We start from the raw sequence: 27,367 nt of genomic DNA, 5'->3' as shown, positions 1-27,367 counted from the left end.
TTGTTAGTGTAAAAATGGTTGATTTTGAGTTGTATTTATTTGGTTAGATTTTCGGTCAATTTTTTAGCTTTTGCCAACGGTCGTTGTTAAAAAAAAATTTGTTAGTATCATGTTCGGACCTTACCCTACCCGGATTCAGTGGGTATTAAATCCTACCCATCCTACCTGGTTCTGGATGTACCTGTTGGGCTATACCTGGGTCCGGGTCCGAGCCCGACAAAGAAACAGGTTTGTTAACCCACATGACACCTGCTTCCTTCAATACACGTAGAAATCATGATCATTGGTTTCATAAAATAGATTACAAGTATTTTTTTTCCGGTCGTAAACTGTCTAAATTATTATTATTATTATTAAAGGATCCAATTACAATAAAGAGGCGGGTAAACATGTAACAAGTTGTGCCGTCATCCCCTTTTGTATGGCAAAACCGATCCTACTGAAAACAAAGTTATCGTTCTTAGCGTCGTTGAGTTACTGTGAATGACCCGCTGAACTCTTTTTAAAAACGTAGCAGTATCGGGCGCAAGGGACCCAAATGTATCAAACGCGAAAGGAATGAAGACATATTGATTCTTAACACAAGCCTTCTCAACACAAGCATGCTTCCCCCCCCCCCCCCCCCGCCCCGCCAATCCAAACACAAGAATGTCCGCTGGTCGGAGAGTAGACCTTCCTTCACGCAGATTCGACAAGAAATTCACATAAGCTTCTTTTTTTGCCGAGATTCTCGTCCGTTTTTAACACATCACCATCTTTACTAAATCATGTTTATATTTAAACCCGGGAGTTCTTTGCAATGAACCGCGTGTTCACTAAAATTATCTGAACAAACTTTACGGATACTGGGCATGTCTCATCAACTGGCAACACAGGGGGGGTCATTAAACGATATTTAAGAATGGCTCGGTACTCCACTGTTGACATGTGCTGGTGACAGTCAAAAAGTCTTGAGCATGAAAAATCTGAAAATATTCTAAAACCGCTCTATGACGAGAGGGCATTCCAATAAAATCACAATGAATGACATATATTTATGTACACCAAGTTTTAATAAACATTACACTTCCCTTAAAAGTGTTATATAATCAGTTACTCTTTAAATGATCGCTCAAACAAAGCCTTCAACAAATTAAAGTTACATATGTGCTCTAATTGACCAATTAAAACCAAACAACAATTATAAATTTCAAGGAACAATCGATAATTAAGTTGAGCTCACAAGCACAAATAGCGGCTTGTCACCTAGACGGTCCTGACCCTGTAAATTATGATCCAGTAGTATCCGATTAAAGTTGTAACATACAAAGTTAGATGTATTAACCAATGACAAAAAGAATAAAAAGAAAGGCCGTACCTTCAGATCACGTAATTCAACGGCACAAGCACACTCGACTATATTCGCCCCGACTCGCTCTGCAAAATATAACAAGACAGAAAAAAAGAATCAAATATATATATATATATTCAGTATTGTGTATTTATTGATGATTCAAACTTACCAAGTAGCTTGATTGCAGCCGCCAAGGTTCCGCCAGTAGCGATTAAATCATCTATTATGAGTGCACGCTCACCAGCCTGTACGGCTCCAACATGCATTTCCATAATGTCTGTCCCGTACTCCAAGGAATATTCTTCTGATATAACAGCTCCTGAGGTGACAATTAAGGCTCATGGCTTACCATAACACCTTACAAGACTTGCTATTATATATAGTGGAAGAAATTTAAATCACACAGCCAATTCCCGAATCAAACATTAAATAAAAACCTTAAACGCTAAAGTGATTATGTAATGTGGTTAACGTTTGATAGCTTAATCACCCAAATCACACAGCCTTTAAACTACAGCCAACCTTGATGCCAGCCGATTCTGAGTAAAGCGTGTTTAAGTTGCTAGATATACTTGTACAGTGTTAATACCAGATATTGGGTAATAACCGATGGAACTAATTTTAGCGATCACTTGTGCAATATTATAATGCCATATGTAGACCAAAGGTACAGCAAGACACAAAATCATTTGAAATTAATAAGAAGTCAAAGACGCACCAGGTAACTTGTTGGGTTTTCTCATAGGAACAAATTTAGCACCAATGGCTAATGCAATTGGAGGACCAAATATGAACCCTCTTGCTTCAATACCTGCATTAGGACCCCGAATTATAAGTTTATCAGTGATTTGTCATCAACAGATTAGAAAGTCAACTATAAATGTCAAACAACATACTAATATAGATAACTTTTTTCTATCTTTGTCAATGATCCTTTGGTTCTATAATCTCTAAAAATGGGTCAATTTGAGTCTACACGGATTATTATACAATGGTCATTGTTATGAAACTTGCTAATTTAGAACGGGCCCAAATAGGCCAACACAACCACCATCTCCACTGATGTCACCACTAGCCGCCACAAAAACTATACAGTGATGTTTCATAAAAACTATAACACATTATTTTTCCCAATTTTATGAGGCATGACTTTTCCCAATTTACATAGAGTTCATTGTGATGTTTCACAGTTCGTGTCTAGCCACCATAAAACCTATACAGTGGGTCAAAACTTGTTATGATATATCGCAATGAACTCTATGTAAAAGAGAAGTAATCATCTTGGTTATCCCAATTTCATGATGCATGATTTTTCCCTTATATACTTTATTCATCAAAACTTTAACAAGTAAAAACTAAAATTTGTAAAATATGTTAACTAACAATTAAGTCACAGTTTAATACCAACTAAGAGAGAAACTATGTCCAAGAACTTATTTAATTAGAACATGCCAATAACACTCTAGCTCTTATTACACTTTGCCACTAAACACCATAAAAACCATTCCTTTAGAAGCATCATGTCATACTAAATCATGGCTAAAGTACTCTGTTTCTACATCAAGGTTATCCCAATTGAAAAAAATATATATATTGTAATCCCCAAACAGGCAAACATCGTCCTGACTTACAAAAAAAGTTAGGTGATGTTTGTTTTTGCTTCAAACATTTTCAGGAGAGTAATGTCTGCAGGCGCGCAGACAATCAGCTGTGAAGACAGTTTGTTTTTTTAAAAGAATAAAATCTGCAAACAGCTAATAACTTCTTAAAACAAAAGCTATTGAAACATGCTTCAAACGTCTTCATCCTCCACAACCGGTCGTCCAGCCCTTCCAACCCTAGCCACCGCCTCCGTCGCTCCTCCACTCGCCGGCAGCCATCGCCACCGCCTCTGCTCCTCCAGGTACACTCCTTCTCTTCCTCTCTCCCTTGGTTCCGGTCGCCATAACCACCGCCATACCGCCTCCTGCTCTCTCCCTTGGTTCGGTCGCCATACCGCCGCCATAACCACCGTTCGACCACCTCCGTCGACCCCCCGCTGCTTCATCATTAAACCGTTCGACCACCGCCGTTCGACCACCTCGTTCTGGTGGTTGTGTTTTGGGCTGATTTGGTCTGCTTATATAAATTGAAAGAGTCGAGAAGTTTTATTGTGATTCATACAATCCGTTCAGTTTCTCTCTCAAACATCAATTTTGTTCATCTTCTGTTAATTTAGGGTTTTGATTCTTGAATCCGTTTGTTTTCCAGTTTTAGTCTTTATGATTGTTGTAATCAGTAGATAGATTCTAGTGTACCAGATGTGCTATAAGTGTGTATTTTAGATTTTGATTGTCTGGTTGTTTTTGTTTGAGAGTTGTTGAAGATTTATGAAATTGGTAGTAGTTTTCAGAGATATATGGCAAGATTGGTAGTAGTTTTCAGAGAAGTCAACATATATAAATGATTTCTTTTATTTTGGTCCATAAACTTTCGTCTTTAGGAAAATACATTTTAAGAAAAAAGAGTGTGTCGGTTTATGGTATTTGACCCAAACCACCTTTGATTTGTTTTTGTTAAGCCATTTGTTTTTGTTAAGCCATTTGTTATTGACCGAAAAAGAAAAGTTCAACCACGCACATGCAAAACTTAGAAATGTTATTGAACGTTCTTATGGGGTATTAAAGGCACGTTTTCCAATATTAAAAAAAATGGCGCCTTTCTCGTTGGTTACACAACGAAATATTACGATTGCATGTTTTGCACTTCACAATTTTATACGGAAAGAGGGTTTAAGCGATGACCTTTTTGATGAATATGATCACCCAAATGTACGTTTTCAAGATGGAGATGAAGATGCACAAGATAATGGTGAAGAAGGAGAAGCTCGACATGGAAGTGCAGCGGATCGTGAATTCATGAGTCAACTTCGAGATCAAATAGCACAACAATTAATGCAAAACAATGTGCTTTGAGTTTATTTTATGTTATGTGTTTTTTATACTTGTTTTTAATATTATAATTTTATGTAACTTGAATGTTAAATAACTTCTATCCAGTGAGATAAGTTTGATAATTTACATATTTTCAGTTTATGCAGACAGTATCAACTTATAAAAACAAACAGTCTTATTTTTTCAGCTTACAGAGCTTCAGACCACATCTTCAGCTGCAGACATAAAAACAGATGAAATCAGCTTACAGACAGTTTATGTCTGCAAAAACAAACAGCACCTTAGTATCGTTCTGCCTGAAGGTCGTCCCGGCTTGCAGAAGTGTATACATTAGTAATTAAGCTACCAAACAAATACTTTAAAAACACAAAAACCATATAATAGGAGAACAAATAATATGTTTCACTTGTAAAAGTTTGACAGAATTACAGAAATTGTCCTTTATGTTTGCGCCAAATTTCAGTGGTTGTCCTTTATCTTTAAAAGTAACATAAATTGTACTTTACGTTTCGAAATGTAACACCGTTTGTCCTTTTGGCCTAACCCAGTTAGTTTTTCCCGTTAAGTTAGGTCATGTGCGTTGCACATGAGGGCAAATTCGTCAATTTACCTATTTAATTATATATAAACATTTTAAAAACAAAAAAACAAATTTAATAACTTTAAATATATATATATATATATATATATATATATATATATATATAACTTAACCCACCCAACACCCCCCCCCCCTCTTCTTCTTCCTCCCTTCCTGCCACACCAAGGTCTCTTTCCGGTGAGCCGTCGTCTTCGTCGACAACGAAGACCGTCTTCGTCGACAACGAAGACCATCCCCACTCCCACCAGAAACCACCATCACAATCCACCACCACCCACACCCACAAACACTCCCTTTCACCACCATTGTCCTCAACACAACCACAGCAACCTGCCACGGTATTCCAACTTAAACATTGTCGAGGTCATACATAGCATATTACAGGACTCAAACGAATGAAGCTAGCATGTTACAAGTATTCCGACTCAACCACTATTACCTGCAATAGTATTCCGGCGACGGTATTCCGATTCAAACGAAGGTGGCTAGCAGATTGCAGGGATCAGACATAGCCGATCTAGCGGCGGCTGATGTCTAGGGTTCTGATTTGTGGCTATTTTTGAAAGATATTATACAAATCTAGAGTGTTGCGGACAGCTAGGGTTTCAATCTGGGGCTTTTTTAGTAAGAGAGATGCAGATCTACTTCCGGCAGGTTTTGGGGTTTCCGGTGTAGGGGTGAATGATGGTGAAATTATGTTACAGCGAAGGTGGTTGGGTAGTGGTGATAGAGACGATAAACAGGAGGGTTAATCAAACGGTGGTTGTGTCAGTTGCAAAGATATGGTGATGGTCGGGGTTAACGGGAATGGTGGTTTTCTTTGTCGGCGGCGACGGCGGCTCGCCGGAAAGAGACCTTGGTGAGGAAGGGAGGAAGAAGAAGAGGGGGGGGGGGGGGTTAAGTTATATATATATTTAAAGTTATTAAATTTGTTTTTTTGTTTTTAAAATGTTTATATATAATTAAATAGGTAAATTGACGAATTTGCCCTCATATGCAACGCACATGACCTAACTTAACGGGAAAAACTAACTGGGTTAGGTCAAAAGGACAAACGGTGTTACATTTCGAAACGTAAAGTACAATTTATGTTACTTTTAAAGATAAAGGACAACCACTGAAATTTGGCGCAAACATAAAGGACAATTTCTGTAATTCTGTCTAAAAGTTTTATCAATTCCAAGTAAAGAATTGTGATAAAGTGACATAAAACAAATTCACTGATTCAGACATTTTGCAAACAGTAAAGCACTTACGGTCCAAACAAATTCATGTTTCAACAACATTATATCCATGGTTATAAAAATCGCATCTGGGCACTGATTAATTGCTAATTAATCAATAGTTGATCAAGATTTGTGAAAATTGAAAAAATAATATAAAAAAATCGGTGTATATATATGTATATTTAAAAATTTACATTCCAAATAATCGCTAATTAAGACTTACCCCATCGCCAACTAGCGCCTAGCGATTCCTTCAACACTGATTATTACATCTCAACTGAATAACATCAGCACAAAACGAGAACTCACCAGCAACAACTGAGATGTTTTTCTCTTTGTATCTCTCAACGAACAGATCGATCGTGTGCTTAAAAGCAACCGGATCAAGCAACATTGTCGTGATATCATGAAACATGATCCCTACACACACATAACTTCCACAAATGAGTTATTTCAAAATATATTTGTGACATTGATCAACTAAAAGTTTTTTCTTAATGTGCGAACCGGGTTTAGGGAAGTCCTGGATAACGCGAATAGACGATGAAATACGAGAAACACGATCGTCATTAACCGCAACATGTACTCGATTAACATCGGAATTAGATGCAGCCGTGCTATACAGGTGTTTCCATATCAAGGGTCTTGTGGAGGGTGAGATCGATGTGGGTTTAAGGCGAGTTAAGCTTCTGTTGATCTTGTAAACTGCTGTTATGAATCCAGTTCGTGCATACCTTCGAGTGTAAATAAATTAAATACATCTGTAAATTAAATCAAGTCAACTCAAATTAAGTAAAAGCAGAGAGAGAATTCACTTACATCCTTGTGAAATCAGATCAAACAACCTGAAAATATGTGTTTGCTTGTATAAATGTTTTAGTTGACTCAGAGACTTTGGTACTAAATTCGATGCATATAAATTTTTGTCATCGATTCAATGCTGGTATCAAATCGGGATTTTCACTGGATATCATAGTGGGGGACTAAAAAAAATTTCATAAGAAGGTCGTCAAAATTTCATGAAGTCGGTCGAGATTTTAACATATATTATACTATTAAGAAAATTTCACAGCATACGACCGACCCCTATAAATCAGTATATAATAAAAATATATAAATCAGCAAATATAAAAATTTCCTCAACAAAAATTTAAGAAAAAAAAAAAAATCATATCTCAAAGTATAAATTATAAAATAAAAAAGTAAAAGAACTAAATTGTTTCTTATGTCTTTCTAGTTAAAACATAAAACAAAATATAAAGTCGAGGGAAAGAGACACAATAACGAAAAAAACAAATAAAAACACAATGATGAATAAAAAAACACAAGAGTTGGCAAAATATAACACAATGTTGAGTAATATAACACAATATCGAGGAAAAAAAGACAATCAATGATGAAAATAAACAAACTCGCCCTTCTCATTTTTTTTTCTCCCTTTATATTTTAACAATTTAACCTAACCCTTTTATAAAATACAAAACATAAATATTTAGAAACAAAGCAACCAAAAACCAAATAATTATAGTGTAATATATATTTTTTCTAACAAACCTTAACTATGATATAAAAAAAACTCTTAAACCAAAAACTAAACTCACGTATTATCTACTCGCTTAATACATTTTACTCGAACTCCATATTGAACCTAGATTTATCTACGATCATTCGTTGAACCGAACCTTACCGGTTCACTCGTTTAAGTCACCTTCATTTCATCTTCTACGCGCTACTTCCATGTGAGTATACACATTTTTTCCAATTTTACATTTTGGGGGTAGCATGTATTACCTACTATTAAACCTCAAATTTTATTTGAAGTACTGATTTCAAGTTTCATATTACAATTTAATCTCATGTTTCTGTGTATATTACATGTTTTATGTTTATGTCACACTTTTTGTTTATTTGTGTTGATTGGCTCATTTTATTTTTTCATTGGCTCAATTATATCTCAAACTCAATTTATATGATCATACCTTATTCATATGCGTTTGGCTATGTGCTAACGACAATGAACGCACATCGATTTTTATTTATCAATTCTCATTAATGAATGCACATCTGATTTGGTTGTTTCATATACACATATGTGTTTGTAATTGCGCTCAACATGTGAATTGTATATTATTTTTTTTTCATATTACATAGTAAAAAACTTATATGCTCACTAACTACTTGTAGTGACATATATTCTTATGCATGCTAAAGGTACACTTAAATGATTTGATTCAAGCGAAGACCACATAGTTATACTGTTAGGTTATTTCAAATAAAAAGACTTAGAGTTGTTTGTTATATATCTCTTTATTTATGACAAACTTAGATATACTTGTGACATGAAAGGAATAAATATCGTCGCTCTTTAATAATGTCATGTGTGATGAACAATCGTGTTGCGCCTCGATGAATAATCCATCTTAAGCCAGGGTGTTGCATCCTGGACGGGCAATCCATCACAAGCAAAACAGACAATATTAATTGTACTATATGCTAGATATCACACCACCTCATGTAATTCACGAGTTCATGATGTTCCATGTGAATTTGAAATTTCATACCTTGTTAAATGGTCGACAAGCTAAATATAGCAGGGGGTAAACGGTGGTGATGAATGATGATGCTTGCATGTACAAGAAATGTAATTAATCTTTATCTCTTGCTTTCTGATAGAACTATGGTTTTTGTCCCTATTGTTTGTTAAAATTTGATATTTCAGTCCAAAAGTTTAAAATTTATTTTTTTGTCCATAAAGTTTCCATTCTGTTGCATAATTCACCCGTAGAGTTTCACTTTCGTTGCAATTTTCATACATGGGGTTTGTTAAAATATGCTATTCAGTCTAAAATATATTCACGAGATGGACGAAAATTGTAACGAAAGTGAAACTCTAGGGACAAATATAGTGTGTTTTAAACTTTTGAACTAAAAATGTAAATTTGAACAAACCATAAGAACAAAACCATCTTTCTCTCGGTGCTTTATTTATGGCTTTTACTTCGTTACAATCGAGGCGACTATCATTACTTTGATATAAATTCGGCCATAGTTTCATATTACTGCATTCAAAGTTAAACAATCCTTTCAACTTATTGTGATTTGTGAAAGTGTCGTTTACGTTTTCAAAACAGAGGGCGTACTCTTGGGCTCGTTCTTGTGATTTGGGTTTTGTTTTCGTTGTTGCTATTGTCGAGCTTTGTACTTTTGTATTAGTAGATTTGTCTTCAAGGTGCATCAAAAGTTTCGTGTTAAATATAGATCGTTGATTGCTTACACAGATCATGATTTTTACCATCAATGAATTATCTCTGGCGCAGATCTTTATATCGCTAGCGGCAGCGATCCCTTATCTGTAACGTAAGTGCTCTCTCTTTCTCTCTCTCTCTCATAAAATTAAATGTATAAATTGGGAATAGAGTTAAATTTAACATTAAAAAACGTATAGTTAAACATTTATTGATGGCAAAATTGATTTGTTTCTCTAAAATTTGGATTTTCAATTGCTAAATATTATCTGATTTCAGAGTAATTTTATAATCAATTAGTGTTCATAAAACCTTATTTATTTATTTATTATTATTATTATTATTATTATTATTATTATTATTATTATTATTGTTTTATGTTTTCGCAATGTTTGTAATATCAAGATCATCAGGATATACAATTCACATGGGCGGACCTACCCTTACTGTACAAGGGTCGGTCGTCCCATGTGAAATAAATTTAACCAGTATTATTACCGTATTAAAGTTTCGACCGGCCCTGTAAAATTATAAGAACAAGCCCATGAAAGTTTGAGACTGAGATAGTTTCAGAAAATTGACTAGCTAGTTTTTCTGGTAACTGGTGCAACGGCGTTGCTCAAGTGCGAATGGGTGATAAAATATAAAATAAATTTGTTGAAGATGACGGTGATGACCTACTAATCTTATATTGCTACATTGGGCTTTTAAATGGTTGAACACTGGTCCAATATCATGCAAAAGGGATGGGTACCGACCGTACCGTCAAACTTAATAAGTTTTATAAAAAATAATTTAGAGTTCAATGTTGAAAATCATGAATTGATATTTAACAATAAAAATCTTAAGAGTAATTTAATTATATATTTTTTTATTAGTTTTATCACATCATATCACTCGTAACAACCGCAAGCATTGAATGTTGTTTTCTGACAATGAACTATGTGAAATATTATTTGCTTAATTTGATAGATGATGAAATTTAAACGATAATTGCACTTAAATTATGTATTTTAGTTATACAATCATATTGGCGTTTTACTTTTTTTTATATGATATTTGTTTGATTAACTTTTTTATATGACCTAACCTGATTTGATCTGACTGGAACGGTCGAACCAGACCAAAAAAGTTATATAGCGATTTGAACCGACCTGACCCGAATGGTCGAACCGAAACAACTTTTTTTATATATAACTGAGTTTTGACCAGAAAATTTCCGATCCCTGTGAGAATATTTTATGGATCCGCCAGTTGTTGTGATTTTATGATCGGATTACGAAAGTAAATCAAAATTGGTTGTGATTTTATGAAATTAGGGGAAAAGAGTATTCAAACACAGACGGAAATTGTTTGGATTTCTAGAGGTTATAAGTAAATATGGATCTAAATCATTAAAAGATTATGTGTACAAATGTACCCACACTAACACCCCGGTTCACATGCTTATTATGGTGGTGGGGCGGTGAAAGTGACCGGAAAAACACGGGGGTGGTAGTGGTGGTGGTTGCTACGGGAAGATGGTGTGGGCGGTTGCATATGATGGTGAGTTTTTTTGGATGTGGGTGGTTGGGTGGCGATGTTGATGGAGGTTAAGGTTTTATTAGTAAAGAAGATGAAGATGATGTTGATGGTGCACCTATTGAATTCATTTAGTTCTTTAATTATTTTTTAAAATGTCATATTAAAAACGTCATATTAGCGATAAAACTAACAAAGTTAGAGTCTAGTTCGCTTGTCTTTATATTTTCTAATATACTTTTTTTGTTTCCAGTTTTCTGATCTCTCTCTCGATATATGATCTCCAGGAGTCATCAAGTTCACGAAGTGTTGCTTTGTGAGGAGGATTTTTGTTCAACAAGACTTGAACCCTCTAATAACCAGTGTATTTTTTGGGACAAAATGTTCGTACATTGTTAAATATAATGATGGGAATTCAACAACTGGTTATTTAGTAAGTGATATAATGCAACTTAATAAAATATCATGAGATCTTCATACCACGAATATGTAAGAGGGCACTCTCTTCAGGTAAGATATTTTTACACTAATTATTTAATGATTGAGTACGTAATCTAGAGATAAATTTATAAAATAAGAACCTAAGTTTATTTATATTTTTATTTTATTATGGGTAATCATTTTTTTTTCAAGGAATAAACAATATTTAAACTACCAATTCTTTTCTTTTTTTTACAACATCCTTATAACTTCGAAAAATTAAATTAATTCTAGTTAATCCATACAACTTTACAAGTCATCAAGTCAAAATTTACGAGTGACCATCGTTGACTATAATTTTGACCATGTTGACATTTCTTCTAAGGTAACCTTATAATGATATAATCTTTAATTATATGTAAGTTTTGATCTTTAGTTATATAAATTGTTATTCTATGAATCTATGGATTGAGACAATTAGGGACTTTAGGTGAAACCAAACAAGCCTTTGCTGTAATGTTAGGTTTTGGACAATCTAATTCATTCATGGTTGTCCAACCCACTTCATCTAAAAACGTTAAAAAGATGGTTTGTCATTATTTGTTAGGTTCTAAAGGCGAGATCTTTGTTATTGGAGAAGTTGTGCATTCGAAAGTAAATTTTACACCAATGTTGCTCAATATATACATGTTTTTAATCTATTTTTTATCATCTTTATTTTGTTATAAAAAAAGCTTAATTACATTTTAATCTATATTTTAATCTACTTTTTATTATCTTTATTTTGGTTAGAAATCTCGATTACGTATTAATCTTATATTACAAGGCATATTTCGATATTGAGTTGAAAGCAATTCAAGTAGGTTATGAGTTTGTAAGGACTTCAATATATATGTTTAACATCCAAGCAAAGTGAATAGCCATAATTGATAGCGATACAAGTTTGGCTTATTTTTCGAACTGTCTTATTGCCAGTTAATGGAAAAGGTAACTAAAATAATATTTTTAGCGAGTTATGTTTGTTTATTAGTTAAGTTTCTCTCTATTGACTATTTGAACTAAGGGTTACACAACCAAATGTAGAGGTTCACATAGTTGATCACAATTCATGTGTTACACGGGCCATGGGAATTCAGGCTTCTTTACCCCTGATTATTTAAGTTTAGGATTTTAACTATAAAGTTATTATTTTATAGCTTTCTTGATATTAAATATTTTAAACATTAGAATTTATATTTGATACTGCGGTGTGGATAATGGTTTTCGAATTGTCATGTTTCACTTTGCGAGTGCTTTAAAGTTGAGAGGTTATTCTCATTAGTATACTTTTAGAACTCGAGTATATGCTCTGGTATCTTTAATAAACTTATTTTTTTAATTCTTTTGTAATTAACATTTGCATTACACTATGTTTTAAGCATAATTATCTATGCATTGGTTTTATGAGCAATGGCCCGCAACCGAGGGGAGCATGTGCGATCTTGTTGGAAGATTAGACAGCAAAATCCATGAATTTATTATAGCTCTTTCAAATGCTCACTAATGATTTTTATAATATTTTTCTTGATTTTATATGCTATAGTTTGTATGTATGTATAGTAATGATTGATAGGGTGGTCACTTATAACATGGAAGATCAAAGCATTAGATGGACAAACCATGATTTTAAGTGTACACCTTTATCATGGTCAAAATCGTTATAGGTTGAATGGTCACTTTTAGTATATATTGTCAACAAGTCAAACCAGACCAGAACGGGTTGTGTTGCGTTAATGTTCAAACATATTATTTTATTTAAAATTTGAATTAGTCCTTTTCTGTTTCAGACGCATCGAGCATTAAAGTGAATGATGAAGAGAGTGATAAGGTTTATGAGGTCAAAGTTCATGATATAACACGGGCGAGTCCAGGAGGGGGTTCAATTTGTGATAATGTGTCAGTTTTTTGTTAATGGTGTTTATTATAGCTACTAGAATAAGGTATTTTTACAATATTTAGTAGCTATAATAAACTGATGCAACACAAAAACTGACACATTATCACAACTTGAACCCCTCTTGAAACCACCCATGTAATATCATGACCTCTAACCTCATAAACTTTACCACTCTCTTCATCTTACACTTTAATGTTCCACGAGCCTAAAACTAAAAACAAAATGATTCAAATTACGAATGCAATAATATTTTTGCACGTTAACCAGAAACTACATGTTCTAGTCTAGTTTGACCTGTTGATATGTACTAAAATGACCCGTTTCAACCTAGAAAATTTTTGATCCTGATAAGGGAATACACTTACCGTCATGGTTTGTCCATCCAATGCTTTGATCTTCCATGTTATAAGTAATCAGGCTATTAATCATTACTTTATTTGCATTACAACTATAACATCAAAAAGATAAAAAAAAATTACTATAAAAATAATTGGTTGAGCGTTTATAAGAGCTGTAATAATTTCATGGATTTTTTTGTCTGACCCCCAAAAAGATCGCATTTTCTCACCTTCGTTGCGGGCCCAAAATACCAATCCACAAATAATTATGATGAAAATAGTATGATGCACTTGTTAATTACCAAAAAATAAAAAAGAAATTTTATAAAAATATTGGAGCATATGCCCGAGTTCTCAGAATATACCAATGAGGATAAACTCTCAACTTTAGAGCATTGGCAAAGTGAAATGTGACAACCAAAAAATCATCATCCACACGACAATATCAACTACAAATGTTATTTCTTTAAAATGTTTATTATCAAGAAAGTTATGATATATTTAACATCATAGTTAACAATTTAAACTTAAATAACCAGGGTAAAAGACCTCTTACTTCCCATGGCCCACGTAACACATGAATTTGTGATCAACTATGTGAACCTCTACATTCGGTCATGTAGCCATAACCAATGTCAAATAGTCAACAGAGAGAAAAATAATAAAGAAACATGATGCGCTAAAAAATATTTCAATTACCTTTTCTATCAAGTGGCAATAAACCGATTTAGAAAAATAAGCCAAAGTTATATCGCTATCGACTATGACTTCTCTCTTTGTTAGGGTGTTAAACATATAAGTTGAAAGCCTTACAAACTCATAATCCACATAGAATTGCTTTCTACTCTACATTAAAATGTGTCATGTGATGTAAGATTAATACGTAACTGAATTTTTTTACAACAAAATAAAGATAATAAAATGTAGATTTATAAATAGATTAAATGTAATCAAGCTTATTTATAACAAAATAAAGATTATAAAAAATAGGTTAAAAACTTTTATATACTTGGCAACATTGGTGTTAACTTTACTTTTGGGTGCACGACTTCTCCAATAGCAAAGATCCCACCTTTAAAATCCAACAAGAAATGACAAAACATTTTTTTAACTATTTTAGATTAAGTGAGCTGGGCAATCATGAACGAATTAGGTTGCCCAAAACCTAATATTACATCAAGGGCTTGTTTTGTTTCACCTAAAGTCCCAAATTGTCTTGCTGCACACCTATTTTGATTCACTAATTGTGATTTCAAACATGGAATCATAGAATAACAATTTTATTAATAAAGATCGAAACCTACACATTTGTAGAGATTATATCATTATAAGTTTATTTTAAAAGAAAGGTCAATATGGTCAAAGTAATCTTCAACGACGGTCGGTCACTCGTCATTCTTGTCTTGGTGACTTGTAAAACTGTATTAATTAACTTGAATTAATTTGTTTTTTCAAAGTTATAAGGATATTGTACAAGAAATATTTTTTGATAATTTAAATATTTTGTATACCTTGAATTGGAAAAAAAATATGGTTACCCATATAAACATAAAAATATAAATAAAAGTGGTTTCTTTTTTATATATATATCCCTAGATTACAGGACTCAATCTGTACTTAATAAGTGCAAAAATTATCTCACCCGAACAAAGTGTTCCCTTTCATATTCATGGTCTGAAGATCCCATGATATTATATTACGTTGTACAATATCACTAACAAAATAACCGGTTGTTGAACTTATGCCACTATATTTAACAATATATGGGCATCTTTTCCGGAAAAACATTGGTTATTGGAGAGATCAAGTGTTGTGCAAAAATTCTCCTCACAAGCAACACTTCATGAATTTGACGACCAATTTTCAACTAGAAACTAATGATGCACCTGAAAGACAACATTTGCTTATTCAAAAGTACCAAGTTCAACAGAAGCAACGAAAACAAAAACCCAGGTTGCAAGAATAAGCCCAAAATTACACCCCTCCGGTTTGAAAACTGATACTTTCAAAAATCACAATAGTTTTTGTATGGATTTATTTAGCATTGTATTATATGTTATTTGTTAAACTTACAATCTGGATAATGTTGTTTTGCTTTACTAGATTAAGACTGGGCATGTTTTATTGGCATTCAGTCGTTTCAACTTTCAAGGATGCAAATATTTGTGGATGATATATTTTTTTCTTTTAACAATGTATTTCTTATAATCTTTGTTTGATTTGGTATCTGCCTCACGTGATCAGAATTCGGAAAAGATGTGAGCCAAAGAGAACATGCTATTGTAAAGCCTGTACTTGTGGAGGTATGCTCTTAATATCTAATAAAATTAACAATTATACTTGTATCATAAGTTTACTTAACTTTAATTAATTTACTTAATATGAAGATGGTTGGCACGGTAATTAGAAATACAAGAACCGGCATGTAAAAAAAGGTTTATTACTAATTTTTTTTTATTAAATCAATAGTTTTTAATTATGTTGAAACATCCAAATGATTTACAATGAAGTGGCAGGTAAGCGGGCAACAAGCTGTAACACCCCGACCAAAGGCGGATTATACATCGGGGCGCCACATATTGTTTCATTACTCGTGACACTATTGGGTGTCAATATTTAATAAATACATTCATTCGCGCACGCGCAGGGTAAACATAGATCATTAAAAATCAATATATTATAAATCATAATATTCGAACAGCAATAACTTGTCTTGATACATTTTAATCTAGGTCCAAAAGTAAAAACGTCCTACGTGTCCACAAGCTCCAAAACAGCTACTGCAAACCTGAACATGTGTTAAAATAACGTCAAACACTTGCGTGTTGGTGAGAAATCAAGTTTAATACAATACATAGATAACAATAAATCTGCGCGCAACATGTGTATGTCTGGTTTTCAACAAGGGTGTAATCTGATCGGGACCAACTCTAAGATTCATAAGACTGCCAGTGCTCACAATTGAGCTCACAAACAAGACAAACTGTGCATGTGTAAACAAAAGAGAAAATCATAAACGATAGTTCTCCCGTGTTCATCTAATGGTACCATGAGAACTGCGGAATAGACCGACAAGACGGTTAATGATCCACACATACAAATAAACAGCCAAGTCTACGTCCTCAACACATGGGATACTGCGCGACTAAAGTTCATAAACAAGTTTAAGACTCTAAGTTTGTATGAACACATGAACATCCCAAAACATTAAAAGCAAAAAGGGATTAGGTACGAGATTACTCACTTGATAAATGATGCGGTGTAAGATAAAGCTAGAACCAACTTTAAACAAGCACAAGTTAACCTATAATTAAAGATTATTGTTTTAATGATTTGTTTTAAGTCTTGATTATAAGTTAGCATAATTAATAAGTAAATTATTATTATATATATATATATTACCGGAAAAGCAGGGCAGAACAGGGAGGAAGACGGAGGCAGAGAGAGAGGAGACGGAGGCAGAGAGAGAGGAGGAGGTTGAATTAAGTGTTTGTGTGTGATGTGTTAAGAAAATAACATTATTATTTATAGGGAAACCCTAGGGAACACAATCCCTAGAAAAGGGGAAAAGATCTCCAAAAAGTAAAAGATTCCAAAAGCAAGAGATATCAAAAGATATGGCAGCAGGGAAAAAGAGAAAAAGCTGACAGGTAACAGTAAAAAAGGCATGGGCAGGTCAGTTAAAGGTACTGGTCAAGCATGGAAAAAGCAGATCTCAAAAGATAATGTCAGTCACTTTTTCTGCCAACCAATGGGGTTGGTGCGCATGCTGCGCCGAAAGTAACTTTTCAGACATAAAGCAGATTAGGTCAACAGCTCAAAAGATAAGACAACACAAAAGCAAACGGCTAGATTCAACAGAAGAAAACTCAAAGGGTTCAGCGCGAGAAAGCTCGAGCGCGAAGGCAGACACAGAAGGTCAAGAGAGCGCGAGCGCGAAGGCAGACAGAACCAACCTTAACGCGTCGCGGAAAGAACTACATTTCTAAGCGCGCCGCGGGAAGAATCACATTTCTTAGCGCGCCGCGGGAGGAACTAAAATTCCTAGCGCGCCGCGGGAAGAACTATAATTCTTCGCGCGTCGAGGGATGAACTACTATTCTTAGCGCGCTGCGAGAAGAGTTCGTCTCGCGTATCGCTGGAACAGATGGTCTTCACGCAGGCTTCCTTGTAAGGAGTCTGGCGCGTGGAGCTGCGCAGACAACCTTAGGCGGGAAGGAACAAAGGACAAGCAAAGAGTTAGAAGAAAAGAGGGAAACAAGGCGTAAGGGCGGGACGGCGACAAGAGGGAAAAGAAGGCGGAAAGAGAGAAGGAGAGGGACGGGACGGCGGAAAGAAAGAGAGAGAAAGAGGCGGGAAGGAAAATATATATTATTATTAAAAGTAAAATATAAGTATAAATAAATATTAAATCACAAAAGAAAGAGATCAGATAAGGGAAACGGGTACCTGGGTCGGGTCGGATCGGGGCAGATGTCACACAAGCTGCGTCGCAACCCCCTTTTGGATAGCAAACCCAATTCTACTAAAAACAAAGTTTCGATTCTTATGAGCTGATACGTTACTATGCGCAACTTTCTGAACCATATTCAGAAGGTCCACGACATCCGGAGCTAAGAAACCAAAAGTGTCAAAGGCAAAGGGGATAAACACGTGTTGATTCTCCAAACAAGCTCTCTCGTGTTTAGCAACCTTCGCCGATGCCACCTTCAATGCTGTCTGGCCTGCTACAAACCCATTGTCCCTAATCCCAACAAGAGGGGACACTCCTGTGAGGTCGACACAAGCCTGTTTCCCCCTACCCACCCAAAAACAAAAATATCGGCCGGTCGTAATGTAGATCTTCCTTCTTGTGGATCCGTAAGAAAGTTTACTGGGGCTTCCTTTTTAGCCGAAATTCCGGCTCATTTAAGAACATCGCATAGAACATCCCTCACTAAATCATGCATGTACTTAAACCCATGCAACTCTTTGCAGTGAACCGCATGCTCGCCAAAAGAATCCAAACAAACCTTACGGCAAACCGGGCACGGCTCATCTACCGGAAACAAAGGGATCATTAACCGATACTTCAGGATGGCCCTGTACTCCAAAGCGGACATATGTTGGCCCAATCCTTCAATAGGGAGAACACTTAAGAAATCTTGAGCCCGAGGAGCCCGAAGACACTCAAACACCGCTTTCTGACGAGGGGATAAATCAAACTTCATTTCTAAACTCTTGATGATTCCGCTATAAAGGGCACTCGCCAAAGCATGTTGGGCTTTAGGGGGGGCGGTGTCTTTATTAGAGAAACCGCTAATATCAAAATCGGGAAATGAAATGTGCAACCGATCTATCGCACTCCCATAATCAGAGTCAAACCCATCAATACCACAACCTCGAAGAATGTGGTCTTGCAATTCCCAAGATTGCGCCCTCGAGGCCACAAACGCATAAGTAGAAAGTGGTCTTGCAATTCCCTAAATTACTAATTTATATAATTTAGGGCATTTTGTTTTTCATGTCCAAGCTTAGTGTGTGTTTTTTTTTTTCCTTTTTTTTTCTTGGTCACGGCCCTAGTGTTGGCCAGTTGGATTCTCCAAGTGTGGTTGAAGTGGTCTCTTCCAGATGATGTCATTAGTTTCACAACCTGATGTTGATAGTATTATTTTGGATGTAATTTTATATATCCTCGTGACTTAAAATTTGTAGTATAAATCTACTCTCTCTATATTCAATTATAAATTATGCTTTTTTTTACTTGCAGGGCGTCAACCGAAGGTAAAACGACTTACATGGCAGTTTTTACGAAATACACCGCTAGTTTCTCTCTATACAACTTCATCAAATTAAACTCTTATGAAAATCTATTCGTGTTAGTTCGTTTGTTCAGTCAAAGTTAAACGAACAAACATGAAAATACCTCGCTCGCGTACTTTGGTTCGTTAAAAGTGGTTTTGGGTAATCTTTTTGTTTTGTTCAGTCTTAAATAAAAGGTGGTTTTGGGTCAATAAATGAAGTTAAACAAACCGTTCTTTATTTCAGATTTATGTAAATTGTGAATATTGATGAGTTCATTGGTCTTTCTTGCAAATCATGCGCCAATTTGAGTCAAATGGGTTAGAAATGATGTTATGTGTATATATCCAAAGACAAAAAAACTAAAAGATTGCTTTATTTAAATAGTAAGTAACTTTTTAATATAAAAGCATTTTGTACGGTGGCAAACATGAATTGCTTTGCTTCGGTTATTGTTTTAAAACGAACCATAACTAAACATGCTTGTTATTGAAAAACCAAAGCTAATCGGTTTGGGTTATTTTGATTATTGTTCATTTTTAACTAATATAACGTGCACAATTTGTGAGTCAGGATCAAGCATACCTTTGGTGGCAAAGGATCTACGTACACGGGTAAGATGGGAATTCAAACATGCTTATAGTGGCATGTTACTATTATTAAGAGACCATGCTGTTTAAATGGTTAGGGTCGTCGACTCGATCAACACCTTTTCAAACAAAACAAAACGTTAGGGCAAATCGCAACACCATATTTGTTGTTTTTACCTAACATTATATATCAAAATTTTATATAAGAAAATTAAAATTTATATAAACTAATGTCGTGTTATTGCAAAAACTTTGGTGAAAATAGATTTAGTTTTTTTAACACGAACTAAATTTTATTAAGGACAGAATTTGTAAGACTTGCTCGATCTGTTTACCAAAGAATGAATCTAATTGAGTTTACAAAATGCAACAATTAATTACACAAAATAATTTCTAACAAAAAGATTCCTAGATATTAAAACCAAGAACTTTGTAATCAGTAGATTAATGATCATGTGCAGTGATCTCACTCTCACTCTTCACCGCCGGAAAAAGTCTAGATTTTTTAACCGGATGTGGGCTTTCAACCTCTTGGTCAGAAATTCCGGCAAGCAACTCAGGCAAGACAGCTGGAATATTCAGGTCAAACCCGCGTTGACTTTTTCCTTCCGATGACGTCATCCCGCGGCCGATAACACCTTCATAGTGACGCCTCTTGTGACCACCCAACGCCTGTCCCGTGGGGAAACACCGGTGGCAGATAGAACACTTGTGACTCCTTCCACTAGTGGTGGGTTGTTCGACTTCTGCTCCGGCGACGGCAGGGTTGTTTTTCCGGTGGCTGGTTGTATGCCCACCGAGAGCTTGGTAGGACCCAAAACTTTTGTCACAGAAGCTGCATTTGTAAGCCAACGTTTGCGGATGTTGTTGTGGTGGTGATGAGCTGGCATGGCGGCCTTGGGAGAGTAGGACAAGACAGAAAGCGAGATACTCATCGTCATCAGAGAGTGGTAATTGGTCGACATGTGGACGCTTGGATCTTTTGCCTTTGGTCCTTGAGTGGTCTAGATACTTGAAGTGGTTGCCGGAATCTTGTCTCAGCAAACAACGGGTGGTTGCCATTAGTGTTTTAGAGATAGAAAGTATGAGAAAAAAAGAGGTGTGGATATATTGAGTGAGAGAGTGGGGGTGAGTGAACTATATATGTATATATAACGGAAGTTGGTGGTGGGCCGGTGGCGGATGGTGGAGGTTATATGGAAGGAAGTTGCTACCTGCGTGGCAAGTTTGAGCAAACCCCATTTTAAGTGTTGAATAATAATAAGGGGTGGATGGATATAATACACACGTTGAGTGTGTGTGTTATACTTTTATGGATCAAGTGGCTTCAATTATTTACATTATAAAATATAAGAGTTAGCGTATTAATCATAAAAATAAGAATATTCGTTAGTTATTACAATTAAATATTTATGTAACATTCATTAGTAACTGTTTGTTTAGTATCAACATTAAAATGTTAGAGCATGGATGATATATTTGTTTAATTTGTACGTTTTTTAGGAGAGAAGAATGTAGAGGAGAAAGGGAGAATATATAAGCATTTTTGTATAAAAGCACTTTCCTCAACGTGTTATGTATTTACCTGCGACTTGAATAATATACGAAGTTTCCATGCTCTACTTTCTAGCATCTGATACAATTCTCAAGCTAAAGAAATGCGAAAGAACATATTTGAAGAAGATTCTTAAGGGGGTTGAGCCGTTGTCAGTTGAGGAAAGTGCTACAAAGAAACAAGTGGAGTTGGACCATAGAAACGAAAATGTAAATATGTTGAATATTTTGTCCAATGGCACTTTGGACCACTTCAATGTATTCTTATAGAAGAAAGAAAAGAGAGATAGTTTGACTTTTCTAAAGAAAATCAGACTCTTTGCATAAACTGGATCTGATTCAATGGTAGAGCACTCACTTTACTAGTGAGAGATATGAGGGTTCAAACCTCACTATCACCAGTTTATATGGGAGATATGAGAGATCAATGACCCTGGATTGCCAGGGTTCGAGTCCTGATCTCACCCGGATTTACCGGCTCCTCACTGCCGTGCCATTTGACGGTCGTGGGGGTCGGGTTTTATCCGGAGAATCCTTCAATATGTGGACCGCTAGGGGTTCCATCCGTTCGAATCGGGCTACCTTTAGCCAATGGGGGCCGTGTACGAAGTATCCGGCATTACTTAATTGGTTGTTCCAAAAAAAAATACAAAATCAGACTCCTTGTAGCTACCGTAGAGATATACACTATACATATATTTATCGTTTCTTCCGGTTGTTTAGTTTATATTATAATGTTTGTTAGAGTTGGTTTTTTGTTTACATTAAACTATTTAAGTACTAGTTTATGTTAACTTGTTTGCTTACGTTAATTTTGTTATTTGTTATTAAGGTTAACACCTAATTACTTAAAAAGAGGGCAACTTTAAGTCCATATGTTTTATCTTCTTTTCCTACGCAAAACTTGTCAGGACTTAAAATTCTTATATTCGTCACTTCCTCAAAGCCGGTTCTATTTAGATACCCGGAAATTAATATTGTTGGCATGGTTGATGATCAATTGATAATTACATGGTTATAAGAATTAGAATTAGAATTTACCTCATTTCTTCTTTTTTTTCGAAAGGTTACCTCATTTCTACTAGTTCATGATTTTTCACAATAAAGCAATTTTAAATTTGTTACACAAAAAAACTTTTTGACAAAATTGTTATCCAGAGCATTTTCTAATAAACTTTATACATATTTTAACAAAGACTTTATACATATTTTACCAAAGACTCATTGTAAATGTTACATACGTATTTCGCAGAAGCCAGGTTTTTGTATGGTGGCTTTGACTTAACCGGGTCGGAGTCAACGCATGAAACCGAGTAACCGACGCCACGGTCCCCAGCCGGCACCAACTACTTTGTGGGGTTGTGATTACATGACATTATATATTTAAATCTCACCCACATGTAACATGCAAGTGGCCTTAATGGCAATTAGCCTATCTTTATTTAATAACTATTGGGATTTTCTCTTGTGAATTGGTATGAATTCGGTCAATATTGGTATGGTTTGTTATGATAAAGACACTCGGTACATATGGCAACTGAAATAGATTACCCAAAAAATAGATTCGTGATATGTCAAGATATCAACACGTGTTTTACATCGATCGAAACTATAAAAACAAATGTCGGTAGCGGTTCTGATAATACTAGTATTGTTCGAAAACAATATGAGTGTCAATGTTGGACATCATACCAATGTGTTATGGAAACCGCTAGGCGATAGTTGCGCATTGGGTGGGGACAATGATTAATCGGGATTTTTTCGGGATTAAATAGGCTTAATCGAAGATTAAGTGACATTAATCGGTGATTAATCAAGATTAATCAATACCTAGCTGGGGATTTTACAACCATGCCAATATTGTGACGAACGGAACTGGTTTCGAACAAACATCATTGTATTATTCAAACTTCTGCTCGTACGATACGGAATTTATAGAAGAATGAATTATAAAATGTGTTAAAGATGTATATTATTTAGTATCATGGGTGAAATAAAACTTATACTGAAAAAAAAAAGACTACCACTATTCATGTCAACCTTTGATTTTAATATTATTTAAAATATACATGTGTGGTCGAAAAGATCAACAAGAAATACCGTGCAAATACGTTTTGAGCCAACACCGAGATTGGCCCCTGCTTCTCGTCGGTACGGGTACCACCTCTTGCCGCGTTCATCCATCTCTCCTTAAACGATAGAAGATGATGTGACAACAAATTAATGTAAATAAAACACGGATTCTAGCCCATTATGTGTTGAGCTGATTCAACTCCATTTGATTCCTCCACATGGTACACACAAGAAACAATCAACACCTATCATAGCCTGCTAGTTAGACGTGCACAAAAAAACCGGTTTCGGAACCAAACCGGTGGAACCGGCCCGGAACCGGTTCCAGTTCCTACCCGGTGGAGCAAATACCCGGTTTGGGTATTATTGTACCCGAATATCATACCCGGTTCCCCTATTTGTATTTCCCAGTCGTTTCCAACCCGGTTCCTACCCGGTTCCTAAGTGTACCCGGTCCGGTTCCTACCCGAAATACCCGGTTCCGGCGGGTTTTTCTTGAAAAGGTCAAACACTGGTCAAACTAGCCGTTGGAACCGGTTCCAACGGTAATATAGCCGTTGGAACCGGTTTTTGAGAAACAAAAGAGCCGTTGTAACCGGTTCCAACGGTAATATAGCCGTTGGAACCGGTTTTTGAGAAACAAAAGAGCCGTTGTAACCGGTTCCAACGGTAATATAGCCGTTCGAACCGGTTTTTGAGAAACAAAAGAACCGTTGTAACCGGTTCCAACGGTAATATAGCCGTTGGAACCGGTTCTTGTAGCCCAAAACCTATATATAAGTTGTTTTCCATTACTTGTTTCACCACCAAACTCAAAAACAAACAAAAAAAACTTCTCCTTTAGCAAACCCGACCATCCAACTAAATATTATTATAGCACCCATAAAAAAAACTAACAAGAAGGCTAAGAAGAATGTTTTTATTGAACCCGTTCGTGCTATGGAGGACCCAAATGTTCTTGCGGTCGTCACCCATACCCGAAACCAAGACGTATGGAATAATTGGGATTTGGTAATCAATGCCGAAGGTGATCAAAAGGCTCGTTGCAAACTATGTGGAAAACAATTAAAACACGATTCCAACTCGACTTTGAGAAAGCACATCGAGAATTCATATTGCCCGGCCTTGAAAGGGATTGGCGCGACCGATCAAGTTGATTTGGGTAAAGATGGTACGCTATTTCATTACAACACGACTCATGTTCAAGATAGAATGGCAAAGTTCGTTATTCAACGAGGTTTTCCGTTTAACCACTTTGATGACCCGGATTTGACGTCGTTGATTCGAGAAACTCTACAACCGCGATACACACATGTAAGTCGTACTACCTTAAGAAGTCATTGTATCAAGTTGTGGGAGTGTGCTAAAAAAGAGTTAAACGAGTTTTTTCATTCTTTACTAGCGATGGTTAGTTTAACTACCGATGTTTGGTCGGCACCACACGGGTTGCCCGAATCATACATATGTGTCACCGCTCATTGGGTTGATCCGGTGACATGGCAATTGATGAAACGAACCATAGCTTTTGAAAACTTCCCATACCCACATACCGCCGAAAAATTGTTTGACTTGCTTGATGAAGTTATAACGACTTACAGTTTGAGAAAAAAAATATTTTCGATTTCGTTTGACAGCGCATCAAACAATACTAAGGCGGCCGAAAAATTTATCATTAAGTATTCACCACCTTGTTTCGGGGATTTTTTTCATATTCGATGTGTTGCACATATCATCAACTTGGCTGTTCAAAAATGTCTCGAAAATGAAAACATTTGTGACGATTTAAAATTTTTTAGACTTATGTTACAAGATGTCTTCAAAAGTGGTAAAAGAAGACATCTTGAATATAAGAATTATTGCAAGTCGGTTGAAAGAAAGTATTTTTGGCCGAATTGGGATGTTCCAACCCGTTGGAACTCAACTTGTCATATGCTCAAGCGTGCTTTCGCCCAACGGCAAACTCTACAAAGTTTTCATAACAATCTTGTTGACGTACGAGAGGCCAATATGCTTCCGGAAAGTGTTTGGGTCAATGTCGTTTATTTGTTGGGGTATCTTGACATGTTCAAAAACTCAACAACAAAGTTATCAGGACTCTATTACCCTACTAGTTGTTGGGGTTTGCAAGAATTATACTACATGTCTTGTACTTTTAAAGAGTTTGAGGAGATGAACAAACTATTCAAAAATATTGTTGGGGGTATGAAGGAAAAGTTCTTAAAATATTTTGAAAATATACCGCCGGTCTTCACTTGTGCCGCCGCTTTAAACCCATATTGGAATGTTAATGGGGTTGAGAGAACGATCGAAGAAATATTCGACAACATGGGTATGCACGAGATCGACCCGAAGTTGTCGACGGAAGCGTGTGAAAAGTTTAACAAAAACCTTCAAGACCTTTATGACCATTATTTTCAACTATATGGTCCAAGCACGAGATCGTCTTTTATTACAAAAACAACGACTAGTAGGCCGAGCAAGGACCTACTTATAAACTTGATGAATGGGATTCGTGAATCGGTATCTAAAAGGCAAAGAGGAAACACACCAACTAGCGAACTTGGTTGATATAGTGGAGCAAACTATGTTTAGGGTGCAACGATCGACGATGTTCACAATATTGATTTGTTGGCTTGGTGGAAAGGAAAACAAAACGAATTTCCTATTCTATCCGCCATGGCTCGTGATTTGCTTGCCGTACAAGCCTCAACGGTTGCTTCCGAATCGGTTTTTTTTCTTAGTGGGAGGGTATTATCAATGCGAAGAACAAAATTAACTCCCGAGTCTTTAGAGGTTTGCATTTGCCTAAAGGACAATTTGGATGCGGTGGATCGGGTACAACACAAGGCGAACTTTGAAGACGAAATACCAATAGAGCGTCCTATTCATGATGAGGAGGCGGAGGACGGCCTTTCTTCCGATAACGAAGACGAGGGTGAAGACGAGAATGAAGACGAGGGTGAAGACGAAGAAGAGTAGTAATTTGTGTTTGGTGTTTGTTTTAGTAAAATTATTTGTAACAAGTTTAACTAATATTTAGTTATGATTTGTTTAATAATAACTACTTTTGTTAGTCATGATTACTTTTTTTGTTACTTTTTTAATAATGACGAACATTTTATTTATTCAAACAATAACTACTACAAACATTATTAAAACATAAACGATACTAAACATAACAACTTAAACTAAAAAAAAGTCCGTCGTTTTGTCACCGGCGGTAGATGCTTGGGTTGTAGAGCTGGACGACTCTCCCACTTCCGTTTTTTTAGCATCCAAACTTCTTTTCTCTCGACAATACTTATTCGTATGTTTTTGTAACGTCGAGTTGGACCCTGCTTTAAGAAACTTCGAGCAATATTTGCAACGAGCCATCTCTTGTGAGTCGGTCATGAGACACAAATCGTAATGAACCCAAACATCGGGGCATTGTGTTGTTTCGATCACCATAACAACGTCGTCGTTAGTTGCCATTTGTTGTCGGTTTAAGCTTAATTGTGTTTTGGAAAGTGTTTTTATAGTTTTGGAAGTGGTTTAACAAGTACACACCATACCTTGCTATTTATAGAAGGTAAATAACCTATTTTTAGTAAAAAAAACCCGGTTCCAATGGTCAAAAACGGCTATATAGCCGTTGGAACCGGTTTGTAACGGCTATATTATTTGAAATTCAAAAAAACCGGTAGAACCGGTTTTTACGTAATAACCGGTCCCGGTTCCTAAAAGTTGGCATTTCGGGGCATCAGTTCGGATCGGGAACCGAACCGGTTCCTGACTGGAACCGGTGCCATTTCCTACCCGGTGAGTAAAAAACCG

At 35.8% G+C, this 27,367-nt stretch overlaps 1 protein-coding gene and 1 pseudogene across 1 annotated transcript; both read right to left on the bottom strand.

Annotated features, from left to right (window-relative positions):
• Window positions 1-1,011: 1,011 nt before the first annotated feature.
• On the bottom strand, window positions 1,012-6,991 carry LOC143577130 (adenine phosphoribosyltransferase 1-like). The gene is made up of 7 exons (XM_077061053.1): window positions 6,913-6,991; window positions 6,601-6,827; window positions 6,403-6,513; window positions 2,052-2,144; window positions 1,503-1,652; window positions 1,358-1,416; window positions 1,012-1,261 (listed from the first exon to the last, which is right to left on the bottom strand). Coding segments are annotated over exons 1-7 (696 nt in total). The 5' UTR covers window positions 6,915-6,991; the 3' UTR covers window positions 1,012-1,207.
• Window positions 6,992-20,368: 13,377 nt separating this feature from the next.
• Window positions 20,369-21,183, bottom strand: LOC143577120 (zinc finger protein ZAT10 pseudogene; annotated as a pseudogene).
• Window positions 21,184-27,367: the final 6,184 nt, after the last annotated feature.

This window comes from Bidens hawaiensis, unplaced genomic scaffold (genome assembly GCF_021521415.1).
Source record: "Bidens hawaiensis isolate Kalapana, Puna unplaced genomic scaffold, B.hawaiensis_p1.1 tig00028465_1, whole genome shotgun sequence".
NCBI classification, from domain to species: Eukaryota; Viridiplantae; Streptophyta; class Magnoliopsida; order Asterales; family Asteraceae; genus Bidens; species Bidens hawaiensis.
The sequence above is the reverse complement of the archived record's forward strand: the minus strand, read 5'-3'. Positions and strand labels throughout refer to the sequence as shown.